Genomic DNA, 18,974 nt, shown 5'->3' on the forward strand with positions numbered 1-18,974 from the left:
TACAACTAACAATACAAATAAATTACAAGAGAAGAAGAATTCTACAACTACAAGAGAACAATTAAGGAAGAAAAAGAAAAATTAAGAGAGAAGAAGAAGAAGTAGATCTATATCTAAATCTAATCCTAATTCTAATCCTAGAGAGAAGTGAGAGCTTCTCTCTCTAAAACTAACTTTTCCTCCAAAAATTAAACTAAACTAAACTAATGTGTGAAAGTATATTAATTCCTCTTCAATCATTGGCTTAAATAGCATCAGAAATGAGTTGGATTGGACCCACAAGGCTTCTAAAATCGCTGGCCACTTGTTGCATCAAGTGAATTGTGTGCAACCATCGGTGCATACGCGTACCATGCGCGTGCGCGCCAATTTGCACGGTGCAACCATAACAAATCTTATATCATTTCGAAGCCCCAGATGTTATCTTTCCAACGCAACTGAAACCGCATCATTTGGATCTCTGTAGCTCAATTTATGGTCGATTGAGTGTGAAGAGGTCGGCTTGACAGCTTTTGCGATTCCTTCATTTTTTCATGAGTTCTCCATTTTTACATGCTTTTTCTTCATTCCCTTGATCCAATCTTTGCCTCCTAAATCTGAAATCACTTAACAAACATATCAAGGCATCTAATGGAATCAAAGGTAAATTAAGTTTAGCTATTTTAAGACCTAAAAAGCATGTTTTCACTCTTAAGCACAATTAAAGGAGACGTTACAAAACCATGCTATTTCATTGGATAAATGTGGGAGAAGGCGATAAAATCCTCTAAATTCAACACAAGATAAACCCTCCAAATGGGGTTTATCACTTGTACACACATCCTACCATGCTAATCAGCCTAAGATCTCAATATTCTTCGCTCTCACAAACTTTGGAGCCAGCCGTCACCCATGTAACATTAGAATCTATTGGCAGCTTAGCTGACAGAAAGAAATACATGACAGCTCTAGTGAACTCAGAATCAATGTCCCCCCAACAAAAGTTCATATTGTAATCATCATAGTCAGAAGCCTTAGACGACTCACACTCCCAAACTAAATCCTTAATTTCTTCAACCAAAAGCATCCTTTCTAATTCTGTAACCTCTTCTTCCTGTATCTTATTAACTAGTCCATCCTGAAAACCTATCAGAGGTGACGCTTCCTGATGATACAAGTTCTTGTAAAAATCTATTATAACAATCTTAATTTTGGCTTGATTCCTCACCAATCTTCCATTTATCACTAAAGCATCAATCTGATTATTCATCCTTCTTACTGAGGCTAAGTTATGAAAATATCTAATGTTCTTATCCATGTGCTTAGCATGTCGAGACATTGACATTTGCTTCCAATGTATTTCCTTTTTGACATACCATTTCTTATAGAAGCTAACTAGGGCCCTCATTCTCGCCTCTATAATCCCATCATAAACTCCCTCACTAGCCATATCATCTAACTTTCTGATTTCATCCTCCAACTTGTTTATTCTCAAGTCAATATCCCCAAATTTCTCCTTATTCTATCTACTCAACAACAGCGTCAAAGCCTTCAACTTATCAGTAAATTGAATCTCTCTTAGACCCCTCTATTCCTCCTTCACCATTCTGAGAAAATCGTCATGTGTGAACCAAGAATCTAAACTACAAAATGGCCTCGGTCCCCCTCATATTCTACTGTCCTCCACTATCAAAGGACAATGATCAGATAAGCCTCTTGGCCCACCTTTAAGTTGTATCTCAGAAAACTGTTCAACCCATTCCACACTAACCAAAACTCTATCAATGTGACTGCACAAATGGCCTTTGAACCATATAAACTTGCGATCATTCAATTCTAAATCCACCAGCTCCATATCTTGAATCTAGTTTCTAAAATCTTTTGCTGATGCTGTTAAGGTACTAGCTTCTTTCCTTTCTTCCACTTGCACAATCTCATTAAAATCACCCATGTACCAAATTGGGACATGACATACCCCATAAGTAAAACCCAATTCTTCCTACACAGTCAATTTCTGCTCTCTGTTATGCGCACCATATACCAAGCAAAAGGCACAATGGAAATTATTGATCATCAACACTCCTTCCACACACAACCATATCTCCCCTTTATAACAATTACTCAACCTAAACATCATTTTGTCCCACATTAATAATAGACCTCCAGAAGCATCGTCCGATCCTACGAATTTCCAATCCACCACATTATTTTCCCAAATTTGCACTACATCAAACTTAGTAACCACCTTCTTCTTTGTCTCTACCAAACCTAACATGTTCACATTATTTCTACTCTTAAAGTTTTTTACCATACCCAACTTTCTAACACCCCCTAAACCCCTTGCATTCCAAAAATTATAAATCATTTAAGCACTTTATTACACACATTATTCTAATTTTTAGGCCGACTCTTTCGTGTTTTCTCCTTTTGGTTTGCTTGTCGTTGTTTCTATGCGATCACTTCATTCTATGCTTGAAGAGTAGCCATAATGTCTTCTTCCTCATCATATAGGACAACTCCTGATTCCACTGCCAAGGCTCAAGCTACTCTCTTTTCAATCAAGTCTTCATCCCTACTTCCTGTTGACTTTATGTGGTTCTGATAACTGACTACGTCCTTTTCCAAATCTCCAGAATTCTCCAAGTTCTTGACAGCCCCTTCCTTGTCACAGTAATTTCCCTCTATCAAAGTATTTTTAACCCTATAATCTGATCCTTCCGCTTTATCATCCCTTGCCATGCTTGTTTCAGTGTTCTTTTTCACGCTCCCGTTTGATAAGGCATATGTTTCAATCAAACTCTGTAGCTCATTCTTAGTTATGCTTTCCCCTGCCTCACCTTATTGGCGTCATCAACACCAGGCCCATTAGCCATATTCTTCATCTCCTCTCAACAAATTGCCCTCACCCCTAAACCATGTGCTTTTGTTATTGTAGTGTCCCTGCCGCCTGACTCGGCTGTTGCCCCCCATCGCCAACAGCACCTTTTCTAGCATAGTTCGGTTCATTGGTGGCTCTATTAGTGTCTCAGTCATCACTCATCCCCATGCCAGCTACCACTGCCTGAACATCATCTCTTCCACCGCCGCTGACCACCTTCCAAATTGTGTTCTGCCTGACTACTCCTCCATTATGCTCCACGCCATGGCTGTGATTCACAAGTCCCTTAGCATCTTCGTGGAGCCCAGAATCTTCCACCCTCCTCACCCTCAAGTTCACACTATCCCCTTCACCATTACCCGCTACAACTGCCAACAAAGCCTTGTGAATGCGCATAACAATGAAGTCACCGTCGCACATCACATTAGCATCAACATCAGTGCAAGCAATGCCATTCCCAATCCCGTCAACAAGCGGCTAAACCTCCTTATCCGCATCTAGCGCCTCTATTTCACTTATGGGTATGTTTACCCAAATCACCCATGAACCAAGCTTAGTCTCATTAGTTGGGTTTCTTTGGTTTTGGCCCACATGATCCCTATTTCTTTCATTGTGTTGAACTATTAAATTGGACCAATTTTTTTTAACCAACCCATATTAAAGTTTAAATTAACCAAATCGGCTTTCCCACACCTTATCCCCCCACAATTCCAATTTACCATATTTCCAGGGACAACTTCCTTTCCAAATGAAAAAGATCCATAAGATCCGTACACATCATAACTTCCGTTCTTCTTGTAGGAACAACCGTTTCTTTTTTCAAATTTTTCGAAATCTCCTTATGCCATTCATCGAATTCTTCAATGGTAATGACCTTCCTACCCTTATCATGCTCTTCCTCTCGTGCCACCTGTGTCATCTCTGCTGCCATGTCCCAACTCAGCTTCAACAGTTTCACCGATGCTACAACATCTTTACTGTAATCATGTTCCAAGACAAACCTATCTTCTACTATGGTATCACTAGTACCTACTCCAACATCCAACTCTGGCTGCAAGCTATACCATATTTCTCTCGCCTTTTTTAATATTTTCAAGCCACCCACCTCGATCATATGGTTGTTTTCAATGCCAATTAAACCCTTCTCTATATACCTATTATTATCAGCATCCTCCTTTACTATCTTCGCCTTAACATCAACCTTCCTCCTATACTTAGTTTTTTCCACAAAAATCTCTTTGCCCCATAATCACATCCGATTCATCTCTTGTATGGCTTTCAATTCCCCTCATTTCGTAATATACCTTATGAAAGCAAATAAATGGATCATTCCATTCCTCTCATTATGTGACAGATATATGTTATTTATCTGCCCTGTCCACATGAACAAGTTAAACAATTCTTTCTTTGAAGTATCTTCCAATAAATTATCCACAAAAATTGTGAATGATTCACTTTTCAAACGTTGGTACTCTTTCTGATTCCAAATTCTTGAATCTTTTACGTGATGTGATTGTCCAGAGGCGGAGCTAGATGAAAGATTAGAGGGGGCCAAAAATATTTATATAATGAAATAAGACTAAAATAAAATTTTAAAGAAGATTAAATTGAAATTTACATATAATTTACATGTAAAAAATTAAAATTAGGGGGCATTGCCCCCCTTTGCTATAATGTAGCTCCGCCCCTGTGATTGCCTAACCCTATCTCACCCTGTGTTTTCTCACCCTTTTCAATCTCTCTCTCTCGTGCTCTCATTTCAGATTTTATTTATAGTTGTCTTTGTTGTGAGACCCATCATATAAAATCTGTGTTGTTGTAAGTTATTTAAATTTTTTTTATTCTTCGTACAATATATCTTTGTAGTTCTCTACATTTTGTATAGCCTTTAAATATTAGAATTCTTCTTGTCACTTTTTTTTTCTTTATCTTTTTTAGTTTCGTAGTCATAGTAACTATGATTTTAGAATAGTAATTTTCATTGCATACTTAGTTATCTATCTAAGAGTAGTACAACCTCAGTTTGGAAAAGACCAAAAAAAATGAAAGAGAGAGAAAAAAAATAAAAAGATCAAGAAGAAGTATAATTTAAAAATTTTGAATAATATTTTAAGACGTGGATAATTTTGTCAGCAAAAATTTATTTTTTACAGATACAATATTAATTTTGTCTGTTTGTGAATAGATTTATTAGTGTTTAAATCTTTTATAATTAAAAATAATTATTTACTCATTTTTTTTTTATTTGAAAAAAAAATCTCTGTTGATATTTGTTTTCTATGATGAGGAATATAAATTTCAAATGGTGTATGTGGACTTAATTTTCTTAATCACCTTAGATCGGTACTTTGTTAAGAATATCTAAAAAAATATACATATTATCATGTATTAGTAATAGAATATTATAACAAAAATTAATTTTTGGTTTATTGATTTTTCCAAGCTATATTACTTTTATTTGAAAAAATTCTTTTGTTAATATTTATTTCTTCATGATGAGGAGTACAAATTTTAAATGTGTCGAACTTAATTTTCTTAGCCACCTATTTTAGAAACTATGCCTAAAGATTATGAAAAATTTGATCACGTAATACTTGAGTTTAAAATTTTCTATCCTAAATATTTCAGGATATATATGTATTTTATTATGGTCTTTATAGAAGTTTTGTAAACAATTTATAAGTATTCTATTTATATATATATATATATATATATATATATATATATATATATATATATATATAAAAGTTTAATAACCCTTCACTTGACATTTATGTCAGACGATACGCTATTAAATATTTAGGATAAATTCTGAACAAAAAAAAATAAAAAAATAAAAATAAAAATTAGGGTAAAAAATTCAAATGAGTCAAGGGGAGCTTTTATTTACCGTAATTCGCCAAATGAAATTTTGATACATTAATCAACCAGAACACAATTTTATATAATTCGAATCAATAGAATTCGAATTAGCTTTGCACATAATTCGAATTGATACAATTCGAATTACACCCAAGGACTCTTCCCACGTAGTTCGAATCAATAAGATTCGAATTAGGCATGCAAGGTTCGAATTATATCAATTCGAACTACATAGAGGACGTGGATTAGGGGAGTTCGAATCGAGTTGATTCGATTTACTCTCAGGTTGCAATTCAAAGCAATTCGAAATGTATCGATTCGAATTACACACATTTCGTCCCAATAGGTAATTCGAACCTTATTGATTCGAATTACAACTGAGTTTCCTATAAAAGGAGTTCGAAGCTAGTTCATTCGAATCAGTTTTCCAAACTGAGACCCCACAAAATCCCAGAGAAAGCGACCCAAAGCCGGCCCGAGAAAGTCTGTAGCGGCAAACTTAGGCGATGGGGGACGATCCGAGAAGGCTGTATCGACTGGATGGAGTCGCTCATATAGCCGGGGTGATCAACGACGAGGTTAGCGGTTTACGATGGTGGTTTATTATATTTGTATATGTTAGTGGTTTTGTAAATCGGTATTTAAAGTGGTTTATGATAGTGGTTTTAAAGGCGGTTTTATTGGTGGTTTATGTCAGTGGTATTGGTTTGTTGTAGTGCATGTGGTTTATGTAAGTGGATTTGCCCGTGGTTTTTGTAAGTGGATTTGCCCGTGGTTTAATGAGTGGTTTAAAGAGTGGTTTTGCCCGTAGTTTTATTAGGTGGATTTGCATGTGGTTTATTTTTCTAATATTTTGGATCTGGTTTGAGTGTGCGGTTTTGATTGCGGTTTTGCTAGCGGTTCAGTAGAATTTACATTTGCATGTTGAATTTAGATGCGGTATACGTTAGCGTATTTTGTTTGCAATTTTCGTTGCGGTCTATGTTAGCGTATTTTCAGTCGTTCTAATTATGCGGTTCATTTAATGCGCAGCCCCAGCGTTGCATATCGAGCATGCGGCGGCAACAGGGGATGCGACTTGATGAGAGGTACGTTCCGTACTTGCAGATGGCCGGACTATACCATCTTGCGAGACTGAACGATAGATGGTTCAGACTAGACGAGCCCCTTGTGAGTGCCTTCGTGGAGCGGTGGCGTCTGGAGACGCACACGTTCCACATGCCGTTCGGAGAATGCACCATCACACTTCAGGACGTCGCGTATCAGTTGGGCTTGCCGGTAGATGGACGTTACGTCAGTGGTTGCCTGACAGACTTCCACGTATACATAGAGGGTGGCAGGCCAGCTTGGCAGTGGTTCCATGAGTTGCTCGGTGTGTTACCTCCCGCGAACCAGATACAGAAGTTTGCAGTGAACTGCACCTGGTTCCAGGAGACCTTTGGAGAGTGCCCCGTGGGGGCAGATGAGGAGACAGTCAGGCGCTTTGCCCGTGCGTACATCATGATGTTGTTGGGCACCCAGCTGTTTGCCGACAAGTCCGGCAATCGTATACACATCAGATGGTTACCGTTTGTGGCTCGGCTTGAGGAGATGGGTGGCTATAGCTGGGGGTCGGCGGCACTAGCATGGTTGTATCGGTGCATGTGCCGAGTGGCCAACCGACATGTCGTGAAGTTAGCTGGGCCATTACAGTTACTTCAGTCTTGGATCTTCTGGCGGTTTTCTGGTTTTAGGCCTGTTGGGTATGATGCGTTTAGCTGGCCCCTTGCCTCGAGGTACCACTATCTTACTGTACTATTTATCCTTATTTTATGTTTTTTCAATTCCGCATGCAAATTTATACCTTTTAGAATCATTCATGAATGCAATACTATGTTTAATTTCCCATTCAGGTGGTCAGGATACAATCCTGGGATTAGCGAGAAGGGACCTTGGGTGCAGATGGCTCGGCTGAGGATCGACTTGTTACAGGCTCGGGATGTAAGTAAACTAAGCTCATATGTGTAGTATCGACTTCTTTCGCTTTATATGGTTTAATGAATTTGTCAAATGGATTTGATTTGCTTTTTTCAATTCATATGGATGCCCTACAGCACACCCGACGTCCTCCAGGTTGTCCATCCGGAGGTGTTGGAGCCTCGGCATACGATGTTATGGCGGTGTGTGACATCCCTGATATATTTTGTGGTGGTTGAGTGGCATCAGGTTGATAGAGTCTTATCGCAGTTCGGCGGCGTACAGCCTCCCCCACATCCCGCCCTGAATATCGACTTCTTGATATCGAAGGACGGTTGAGGTATTCCTATTTCGGTTGAGGCGACGCAGAGGGGTGCCAGCCGAGTTCCAGATATGGACCGAGTTGACGACGTTCCTGACAGGCGCCGGGTTGAGAGGAGAGCTCGAGTCGGGACACGTCGTAGCCAGCGTGATTGGAGATGGCTGGACCAGGCTATGGAGGAGGGCGATGAGGCCGGTAGGGGCGGTGGTCGACGATGAGGGGGTCGAGGCAGGAGGAGAGGGGCTGCTCGTAGGCAGGATAGCCCTGCTCGTGGTGATCATGCAGGTGGAGGAGGAGCTCCAGGGGGGATGTTAGGCCCCCTCATGGTGGACAGGGTGGAGAGTGTTATGGATCCGATATGGGAGATCCATCGACCCATGCTGACACTGGGCTTGGAGAGGGGATGCTCGGAGATTACTTCGTTGGTGTTCCCGCTGACGACCAGACACCTCAGGAGAATACGCCATGGGTGATTCCGGGATCGACGTTTTCAGAGTTTCTTGCTGGTAATGGGATTGACGCGGATTTTGGTGGATCACATTTCCTGGATGAGATCACCACCATGTTGCAGGAGGATGAGGTAGCCCGTCGACGGGGGCAGACGACGGGGACACAGGGAGCGCTAGATGTCGATCTGAATGAGCCTCCCTCGGTGGGCCCTTTTCAGCCTTTCGCCTTGGGTGGGACCCCAGCATCAGCACGTATTGCTCCGTCACATTCAGTCGCCGGACCATCCTCCTCCCGACCACTACATGTCCAGTCTAGGGTTCCTGCACAGCCACCCCCGAGGACGAGGAGGACGAGATCGAGGATGAAGAGGCCCTTATCCGGAGAGGTCATAGGACACAGGTCCCACCTCGTTGTGGGACAGGGTCGCACCTATTTAGATGATTTCTGCTATGTGATATGTGCAAAATCGTGATCTTTGTTGTATGTTATATATCCCCGTCATCCGAGTTGAATTTTATGTTGTTATCTTTGTTGTACATTATATACATCCGCCATCAATGTTGTATTTTATTTTGTTATCTTTGTTGTTGAGATGTTATATATTTTTGTTATTAGTGTTTTATTTTATATCGTTAGTTCATCAGATCATGCGGCAGTGACTTTCGATTTTGCGTTATTGTGTCTCAGTGACGGTGATAAATAGTGTATTCTCCTTATGTAACTTATTTCCAATATTAGTAACACATTTGACATACATATCTTATACGAGACGGATTTTTCAGCACTGAAAACCGACTAGGTAGCTAACCTAGTACATTGTTTTTTCAAAAAAAAAAAAGGGTACAGAACATCGAATTAATAATGCAGCAGAACATAAACCTAATAATGCAGCAGAACATAAAACCAGACATCACCATTTATTTCACCCTGCATGGCTGGGTCCTCCGGCCTGTGGGCAACTCCTCCGAGTGTGTCCGGGTTGCCTACAGAGGCCACATCTCTTGGGCCGGTTCGGATCTGCCTCATCCATATTGGTCCGTATTCGAGTGGACCGCGGACGACCCTCCCTCGCACGCCTCAGACTCGGGTCCGGTATAATGGTCGGCCCGTCATAAGGTGGCCAGAATCCCTCCGGAATGGGAGGAGTGAATCCCATCTGATATACACTGAAAACAGAATTAAGACGATACACCGGGTGGACGTATGGCTGCCAAGTAAGACGTGAGTAGGCACAGTATGCCAATGCGTGCGGACATGGGAAATGAAGTACCTGGAAGTATCCACAATCACAAGTCTGAGAACCTGTAGCTCCCTAGTGAGAAGGAACCAGTCGGAGTCGTCTCTGCCACGGTGTACTCCGAGTTATCTCTGTCGTATACAGTCATCGTGAAGCACCTAGCCGTTTTTAGATTTGCCTCGATACACTTTACCAGGTATTGACTGAATTGTTGTCCGGTGCCCAGCTGCGCCTGTGCCTCCCTCCCCTTGCGGACGAATAGTTTAGCCAACCTGCAGTATGTGGCCTTCACCAGCAAGCACACAGGGAGGTTCCTGACACCCTTCAGGATTGAATTCACACACTCAGAGATATTGGTCGTCATGTGCCCGAATCTGCACCCCTCGTCAGAATACTGTGTCCACAACGAATACTCAATCCTGTTCGCCCAGTCACACATCGCCGGGTTCTCAGAGCGCAGAATGTTAAACCAGTAATCGAACTCCACTTTGGTCTTCGCATATGCGGCGTTCACAAGAAGCCTACGAGCATCTTTGCCCTTGAATGTGAGGGCGAAATTAGCTGCTATGTGTCGAATGCAGAATGCACGGTATGCAGCCGGAGGTAGCCATCCCCCGTCAGGAGACTCAAGGGCGGCCTTGATGCCGTTATGCCTGTCCGAAATGACTAGAAGACCCGGCTGTGGTGTCACGTGCTGACGGAGGTGAGAGAGAAAGAATGACCACGACTCAGCATTCTCACCCTCGACAAGTGCAAATGCCACGGGCAGTATGTTGGAGTTCCCATCCTGTGCAATTGCGACAAGCAACGTTCCACCATACTTGCCATATAGATGGGTGCCGTCAATACTCACCAACGGCTTACAATGACGGAATGCCTCAATACAAGGTGGGAACGTCCAGAACAGCCTGTGAAAATAAGCTTGAGACTCATCGAGCTGTCCCCCAACTCGAACAGGGCATGTCTGAAGGACTGCAACTGAACCAGGCATGGTTAACTGGACTCCTAACACCCACCTAGGGAGCTCGTTGTACAACTCATCCCAGTCATCATATATGACAGCAACAGCCTTCTGCTTCGCCATCCACACCCTCCTGTACGTCGGCCTGAATCCAAAGTAGGCAGCCGTGGCATTTTGGAGCACCTTGATGTTGACGGATGCATCAGCCCTCACCATTGGCATAATGAATGTCGATATGACATGATAATCCAATCTCCTATGGTCGCTGGAGATAGAGGTGGTGAGACACGTATGCGGTCCGTTGTACCGTTTCACTTCCCAGATGCCCTTGCGCTGCCGGAGACTCAACCGAATCAACCATGTGCACCCATTCCCAAACTCATAACACTTTCCCACATACCGACGATAGTCAGACTCAATTACCTTGTACTGTATCCCTCGGCGGATGCTGTAAGTCTTCACACTCAACAGGACCTCATCTTTATCCTGGAACTGCTGACCAACCTGGAACTCTGTCATACCAGCAGACCCGTCTGCATCTCTAGCGCCAAAGCCAGCTTGTTGCCCAGGAAGCCCATCATCCCTCATGGCATCCAGGTCCAATGATGAAAAATGGGGTGGGTACTGTTGTGTGCCAGAACTAAATCCACCTGCGGCCCCTCTCGGGTCACTCGCTCCGAGGTCGTCACCACTGTCATCGGCAATCAGATCCGGCTCAACATCATCGTTATCTGGATCATCACACAATCCGTCTCCAACACCCGCCGGTGTAGCACAATGTAATGAGGTCGGAAGATGTTCCCCTGTACCAACCTCGTCTCCAACATTGCCCCTAAGGTCAACAGCGAATGAAGGGGAGGCGACAGACTGGGTCGGTGGCTCGTACGCAGGGACAGATGAAGAAGCAACGGCAGGTCTCGAACTAGAACCGGCCACCATAGCTAAAGTGTGAGTATTCCGGTTTGAACCCCCGGAGCTGGATACCACATCAACCAACTTTGCCAACAGCTCTGGTGTCCTAACCTCGGAAAACTGCTGGCGACAGTGATACATGACCTGCAGGTCCTCATTACTCCCAATCGTGAAACAGTCATACTTCACGGTATCTTGGAGCACTGTCGTTGGAATGCGATAGAAAAACTTCTTAACCCTTTTCAGACCATCCAGACCAAGCTTTAGCAGTATAGAGCTAACAAGGTCATCATAGCTCGTGCTAGGCCTCACGATAATACAGAGAGGATCCTTATCGGTGAACTTCACACCGGATCGAGTTTTTCTCTTAATCGATCCTCTGTGGTGAACCAATACTAGAAAACTATCCTCACTAGCCATCTGACCCCTCTATTATGAGCAACTCACGTACACATCATATATATAGAGCTCTCCTTCATAGTAATTCGAATCAACTTCATTCGCACTATATATACATAATTCGAATCATATCAATTCGAATTATGTTTACTTAGCAACCTTTGCTAATTCGAATCAAGTAGATTTGAACTCTTTATTCAGGTGCTGGTAGTAATTCGAATTGAGTCAATTCGAACTAGGCTTGATTAAATCGTTACATATTGATTTGAATTACTTGGCCACGTTACTTCCTCATAATTCGAATGATATCAATTCGAACTACGTCTAAATCAAATTCGAATCTTATTGATTCGAATTACATATGTTTGTCATTTGGTAGATTGATGTATGAAAAACTCATTTGGCTGATTTAGGTAATTTCCAACCCCCTTGGCACATTAACGTTTTTTACCCTAAAAATTATTTGAAACTGTTTTACTCAAATTTTTGTTCCATTGTTAACAACAAATAAATCAACAATTTTCGAGTTTTGTTTCACAATCTTAATTCAAGGAGCGGAAACGACTCCTTTTGTGGGTGTCTCAAAGTCTCAATTGTAGTTTCAAAAGTAAAATTAAAGATAAAAAGAAAAACATACAAGGTGCCAGAGGCAAAGTAAAATGCAGAAATTAAAACAAACAGGAAATTAAAAAGAAGATGAAAGAAGAAACATGAACGTAAAAGAGAAAAAGACGTAAAAGTAAATAAATTTTATTAATAAAAACTGAAAGAAAGCAAAATACAAGTGTTTGAGTTCAGAGGAATTACTTAAGATTCCCAATTTTACTCTGTGATGCCAAGGGGCTGAGAGCGTTTTTGGGTCTCTAAGTGTTTTCCAAGAAGAACTGAACTGATTACAACGTGTTCCTAAAGCTCTATTTATAGACTAGCCTAATCTCAATGGGCAGTTACTCTTTGTACACCACTTGCAGGAAATTTGAATTTCTTGTAGCTGTTCCCGCACTTCTTGCTTGCTGTTAATTTCAAAATTTAAATAAATAACCAACTATCAAATGATCTAACTTAATTTAAAATAGATATAAATATTATATATAGGAATATTACCAAACAACTAATTATTTATTTTTATAATTTTCTTATAAAAAAAATATTTTGTCTAACAAGATGCCCCCCAAGATTTCTCACTTGAAGATATGCAATAATTGAAAGTGAGAAAACTTAGTTGTTTATTGACATTTTTCTTATTTTTGACATTGAAAGTCAATTGACATTTTAGACACATCCGCTTGACAGATTAAATACCTACTGGTAATAGACTTAACAGAATTTCTAAGTCTATAAAATTTTTACATTAATAATTGAACTGTCAACGGGGTCTATTCTTTTATATGAAATTTTTAAGTATGTCAAATGATATCTGTTCTAATTTCGGCACATTAAATATGTATCAATTGACCTTTGTTTTGACCTTTAATATTTCAATTAAGAGTTTTTTGACACACACTTTCATTGTTTTAATTGACACAATTTTCCTAACTTCAGAAGTAACAGAATCTAACTTCGTGAAGTCGTTCCTTTCATATGTTAAACTCTAGGTGTCAATTAAATTTGATAAAATTTCTAAATCCTATAAAATCTCCACACTAACATTCTAATAATTTTGACTCCAAGAGCTAATAGACTCAACAGAATTTCTAAGTCAATTAGGCTTTTTGTATTTATGAAGTACATACCCAAATGTCAATGAGAGTTTATTTTTTTTTCCATTTCAATCTCTTTTTTCTGCACCAAGAAACCAAGAAAATTTCCTGCACTCAAACCAAAAGCACATTTTAAGGGATTCATTTTTAATTTATGCTTTTTCATCCTTTCAAATGCTTTTTTTTTTTTTAAATTTTTCAAATGCTCTTTTTAGCATTTGATTTAACAACCACATCGTCAACATAAATTTCCATAAAATTTCCAATAAAGTCATGAAAAATTTTATTCATCGCTCTTTGATAAGTTGCACCAGCATTTTTGAGCCCAAATGGCATCAAAACCTATTCAAAAGTTCCTCAAGCACCTGGACACCTAAGTGCAGTTTTTGACACATCTTCCTCAACTATGTATATTTGATTATAACCTGAACATCCATCCATAAAACTTAACATTTCATGACCAGCAGTAGAATCTATCAACATATCAGCTATAGACATTGGATATTCATCTTTTGGTGTTGCAGAATTTAAATCTCTGAAATCAATGCAAACCCTTAATTTTCCATTCTTTTTTCATGACAGGAACAATATTAGAAATCCAGTTGACATACCTTACTGTTCTTATAAACTTAGCCTTAAGAAGTCTTTCAATCTCTTTTTTAATCTTCTGCACGACTTCAGGAGCAAATCTCCTTGGTGGCTACTTGAAAGGTTTAACATTGGCTTTCAATGGCAATTGATGTTCTACTAATTCACGACTCAAACCTGGCATCTCTGCATAATCCCATGCAAAACAGTTGCAATATTCCTTCAAAATCTCCACTATTTCTTTTTTGAAATCATCAGATAGCATCTTGCTCACATATGTTGGTCTAGGATAGTCACCGTTACCAATATCTACTTCCTCCAAAGGATCCTGCACTTCAACCTTTTTTACAGTGTCAGTGTTATTTTTTTTTTCAAAACCTAAAGGACCATCATCATATATACAATCATAAGGTACATTGTCAATGCACCCTTCTCTGTCTGCCATATAGGCTGACAGCCGAGCCAGTTGGCTCGTCGAACTCATCATCTAAGTTTCTCTTGAGGCCGTATCCGCCCCGGCCTTTGGGACCAAAATAAAACCATTCATATCTATTTTGCACATCTCAATACTTTCAAGATTAAATGCCTTGGTGTCAACTGTCAGTGGCTTGACTCCAAGGTTATACATCCTGAACTCCACATGCATCTCATCATAGTAACATGTACTATTATCAGCAGAAACTTCTTCCACTCCTCCATCTTCGTTCCAGAAAATCAACTTTTGATGTAGAGTGGATGGAATAGCACCCATTCCATGATTCCAATCACGTCCCAAAAGCAAGTTAAAACCAGCCTTAGAAGGAACAACCACAAATAGAGTTGGCCTATTGACAGAACCAACCTCAATTGACAGCGGAACCACACCTCTAACAGAAGAAGTCCTTCCATTAAAATCTGTTACCCCAATGCTACTTTTAATCAGATCATTTTCAGTTTTTCCAAACCTTCCCATCATTCTTTCAGGCATTAGATTGGCAGCAGCTCCCCCGTCAACCAAAATCTTATTGACTATCCTTCCATCGACACGAGCCTTGATATGCAGTGGACGCAAGTGTTCCTTATCATTTTCAGTAGGCTTCTCAAATAATCCTCCACCACACATGTTGTTGTCTAGCAATAAGCATTCGCTTCCAGGAAAGACATCATAACAATCATCTTCTAATGACTCTACTTCCTGGACTTGACTATACTCCTCAGGCAGTATTGACACCACAACTATAGGTTGCTTAACACCAAATATTGCTTCTAAGCTGTCATCAAAACCAGTGTCAAAATTATCAGTAATTAAATCTTCATCATTTTCTCCCTTGTTTTCAACCATCACCCTTTTCCCAGCAAAATCCTTCTTGACATTTTTATCGCACTTAGGGTGATTAGAAGAATTGCCTGTTTCTACAGACTTGGCCATGGTTGGCAAAGGAGGAAAATCTACTCCGTGTCCCTTGTATGGATTCAAATGAACATACTCAGGCATATTCTCTTTCTGCTCAAAAATTGTAAAAGGAGAATATTTTGGAATATTTTGACAATTTGACCAAGGAGAATAATTAGGAACCTGCTGCATGTTAGGATTATAACAAGAATAAATTGGCTTTGAGGGAACAGGCACATTTTTTGGAATATATGTACTACCTCCGTCTTGTGCATGATTCATGTTCCATAATTGAGACTCATAGTACCTAAGCTTAAAAGGTCTAGACTTCACCCATTTGTTTTTTCCTCTTGCAAAAGCAGTAGGTTGATTCTGCACATTTCTCACATTCTGGACCCATTTATTGTTTGAGATTTTGGTGGGAGGAACTCTTGTCTTTTGAGAAAATCCATCAGGTCTTCCATCAATCATGACCACAGTCTTCATCTTCTGGTTGACAGGTTGTACTCCAGTGTTGTTGACGCACTTGTTCAAAGGAGTTTGACCGCCCAACTTTTGTTTTCCCTCGGCTATCTTCCGCTTTAGCTCGTTAGTTTTATTTTCTTTTTCAGCAATCTTCTTTCTCAACTCAGCCTTTTCTTTCTCTTCAACTTTGTACTTTTCAAACTCTTTTGCAGCTTCCTTGTCAAAAACAGCATTGCACTTTGGGCACATGGCAATGGTGCTGTCAGATTCTTTAATTCTTAACAAAAAATCTAACAAATCCTCACCAGGACGCGGATAAACTGGTTTCTTATCTTGTTTAAAGACTCTCAGGTCTTTATTTTCATTTTTAGCACTAACCATCGTGGCATCAACTTCTACCATGTTGATTGACAAATCGAATGGCTCAACATAATTTGAGTCAGCAGCAAATGGTTCAGTGTCCACCTTCATAGTAGTTTTATCTTCAAACTTCAGTCTTCCCTCCTCAATTGCTTTTTGTATCAAATCCCTGAAACGGACGCAATTGTTAGTGGTATGAGAAAATACTTGATGAAACTTACAAAATTTCTTATTTTTTATTTCATCAGTTGTAGGCATTTTTTTTCCTTCCGGTAAAATAAGCTGCTTATCTTTTAATAAAACTTCAAATATTTGATCTGCCTTAGAAATATCAAAAGAATAAGTCTTATTTTCAACTTTAGAATAAGAAGAAACTTTTTCCTTTCCTTTAACAGGCTTCAAAGATTTGCATACATAAGGAGGACCCCCACGTAATTCAGCAATATAAATCTCTTTTTCATCTGAATCACTACTATCGGAAAAACAATCAACATATGCAACCTTTTTTGAACCCCTTTTAAAATTTTCTTTTTCTTTCTTAATTTGTTCTATCTGTCTTACTCTCTCAGCTAATTGGGAAAGATCTAAAGTATGTTGATTAACAAGTTTCTTCCTAACTCCGAATTCTAGCCCATTAGTGGCCATTTTGACAACTTCAGATTCTGGAATCGGAGTAAAATATTTATTCCTCATGTTTCTAAACCGCGCCAAATAGGTATCAATGGATTCTCCTTCTGCACGTTTGACAGAGAATAAATCCGTAAGACTAACTTTCAATTCACCTCGGAAAAACTGATCATGAAAATTTCTCTCCAACTGCGCCCAAGAATGAATAGAATTTGGTCTCAAGTTAGAGAACCATGTAAATGCATTTTTTGTTAAAGAAGAAGGAAAGTATCTCATCTTGAGATATTTATTAGAAGCTGCTTCCCCAATTTCAACCGTATATCGAGCAATATGCTCTACTGTAGATTCATTTTCTTCTCCAGAAAATTTTGTAAGGGATTTTGGAATTTTCCAACCCCTTGGGAGCTCTGCTTGTTGGACACACTCAGGAAAAGCAGACACAAAATATGGCCTATTCAAGCAACCAACATTAAATCCCAAACGGTTTAAAACTTGTTCAACATTTCTTGCTAGATTATAATGCCCCCCTAAGTTATTTTGTCTAAGTCTTTCTAACATATCATCAGCATTTTGACCCTGTCTAGGCATATGAACATCATAATTAGGAATTGCTCCACCGTTCTGATTGACATTATCAAATCTTAAACCCAAGTTATCATTTTCTTCTAAATTCACCACAGTAGCAATCCTATTGACTTGCCTATTTAATTGTTCAATTCTAGTGTTTGTGTTTTCTAGAAGAGGATTTAAAACTGTCACCATTTGATGAGTTAACATGTTTACTAGATCATGGTGGCTTTCATCCATCTGCTGCCTAATATTTGCTAAAGATCCCACAGTTTGACTAGGTTGATTAACAGGCATTGCTCTTGACATGTCAGGAAATACAGGTCTGGAATTTTCTACCCTAGTGACAGTGGACGTAGTAGAATTAGATGCACCATTATTTCCTGTATTAATAGCATGTGAAAAATTTTGTTGTGATACGTGTGAACCTGACACCTCAGAAACAGGTACATTTGACATGCCATATGGATTTTGATAAAGAGGATTTTGAAAAGTTGAGTAGAGAGGCACAGGCAATCCTTGTGTCACCATGGAGGGGACATACCCCGGTGGCAAGCCATATGGCGGCCACCCCATGGTATTTATGTGAGTTGCATTTAACCCTGTATGGGTATGGCCAACGCCATCATGCCTCACTGACATCAAGGTAGGCTCTGCATTTGAAATCACAGGAGAATTCCTGGATTCATTTCCTCTAATCTCATCACTAGAAGTAGAAGAAGATGCTGCAGAAGTATTTGACATGTCAACTGACGCTGATTTCCTTGGCTCTGGACGCACGAATTTACCACTACGCAACCACATGCAAATTCAAAACTCTTGATTTTTCTTTTGACAAACTACAATCTATTGACAATGTCCCACCGGGCGTGCCAATTTGTTTTACTCAAATTTTTGTTCCATTGTTAACAACAAATAAATCAACAATTTTCGAGTTTTGTTTCACAATCTTAATTCAAGGAGCGGAACGACTCCTTTTGTGGGTGTCTCAAAGTCTCAATTGTAGTTTCAAAAGTAAAATTAAAGATAAAAAGAAAAACATACAAGGTGCCAGAGGCAAAGTAAAATGCAGAAATTAAAACAAACAGGAAATTAAAAAGAAGATGAAAGAAGAAACATGAACGTAAAAGAGAAAAAGACGTAAAAGTAAATAAATTTTATTAATAAAAACTGAAAGAAAGCAAAATACAAGTGTTTGAGTTCAGAGGAATTACTTAAGATTCCCAATTTTACTCTGTGATGCCAAGGGGCTGAGAGCATTTTTGGGTCTCTAAGTGTTTTCCAAGAAGAACTGAACTGATTACAACGTGTTCCTAAAGCTCTATTTATAGACTAGCCT

The 18,974-nt window shown here is 39.7% G+C and overlaps 2 protein-coding genes across 2 annotated transcripts; both read right to left on the reverse strand.

Annotated features, from left to right (window-relative positions):
• Nucleotides 1-847: 847 nt before the first annotated feature.
• Nucleotides 848-2,718, reverse strand: LOC107636128 (uncharacterized). Its single transcript, XM_016339660.1, has 2 exons — nt 2,527-2,718; nt 848-1,501 (listed from the first exon to the last, which is right to left on the reverse strand). The coding sequence occupies exons 1-2, from the start codon at nt 2,716-2,718 to the stop codon at nt 848-850; spliced, it is 846 nt and encodes a 281-aa protein (XP_016195146.1).
• A 12,013-nt stretch (nt 2,719-14,731) lies between these two features.
• On the reverse strand, nt 14,732-16,552 carry LOC148566764 (uncharacterized). Its single transcript, XM_088484421.1, has one exon. It carries the CDS (start codon nt 16,550-16,552, stop codon nt 14,732-14,734), a length of 1,821 nt encoding a protein of 606 aa, XP_088340547.1.
• Between the last annotated feature and the right edge of the window lie 2,422 nt (nt 16,553-18,974).

The sequence above is a fragment of the Arachis ipaensis genome, chromosome B4, assembly GCF_059453495.1.
Source record: "Arachis ipaensis isolate K30076 ecotype BB chromosome B4, ASM5945349v1, whole genome shotgun sequence".
NCBI classification, from domain to species: Eukaryota; Viridiplantae; Streptophyta; class Magnoliopsida; order Fabales; family Fabaceae; genus Arachis; species Arachis ipaensis.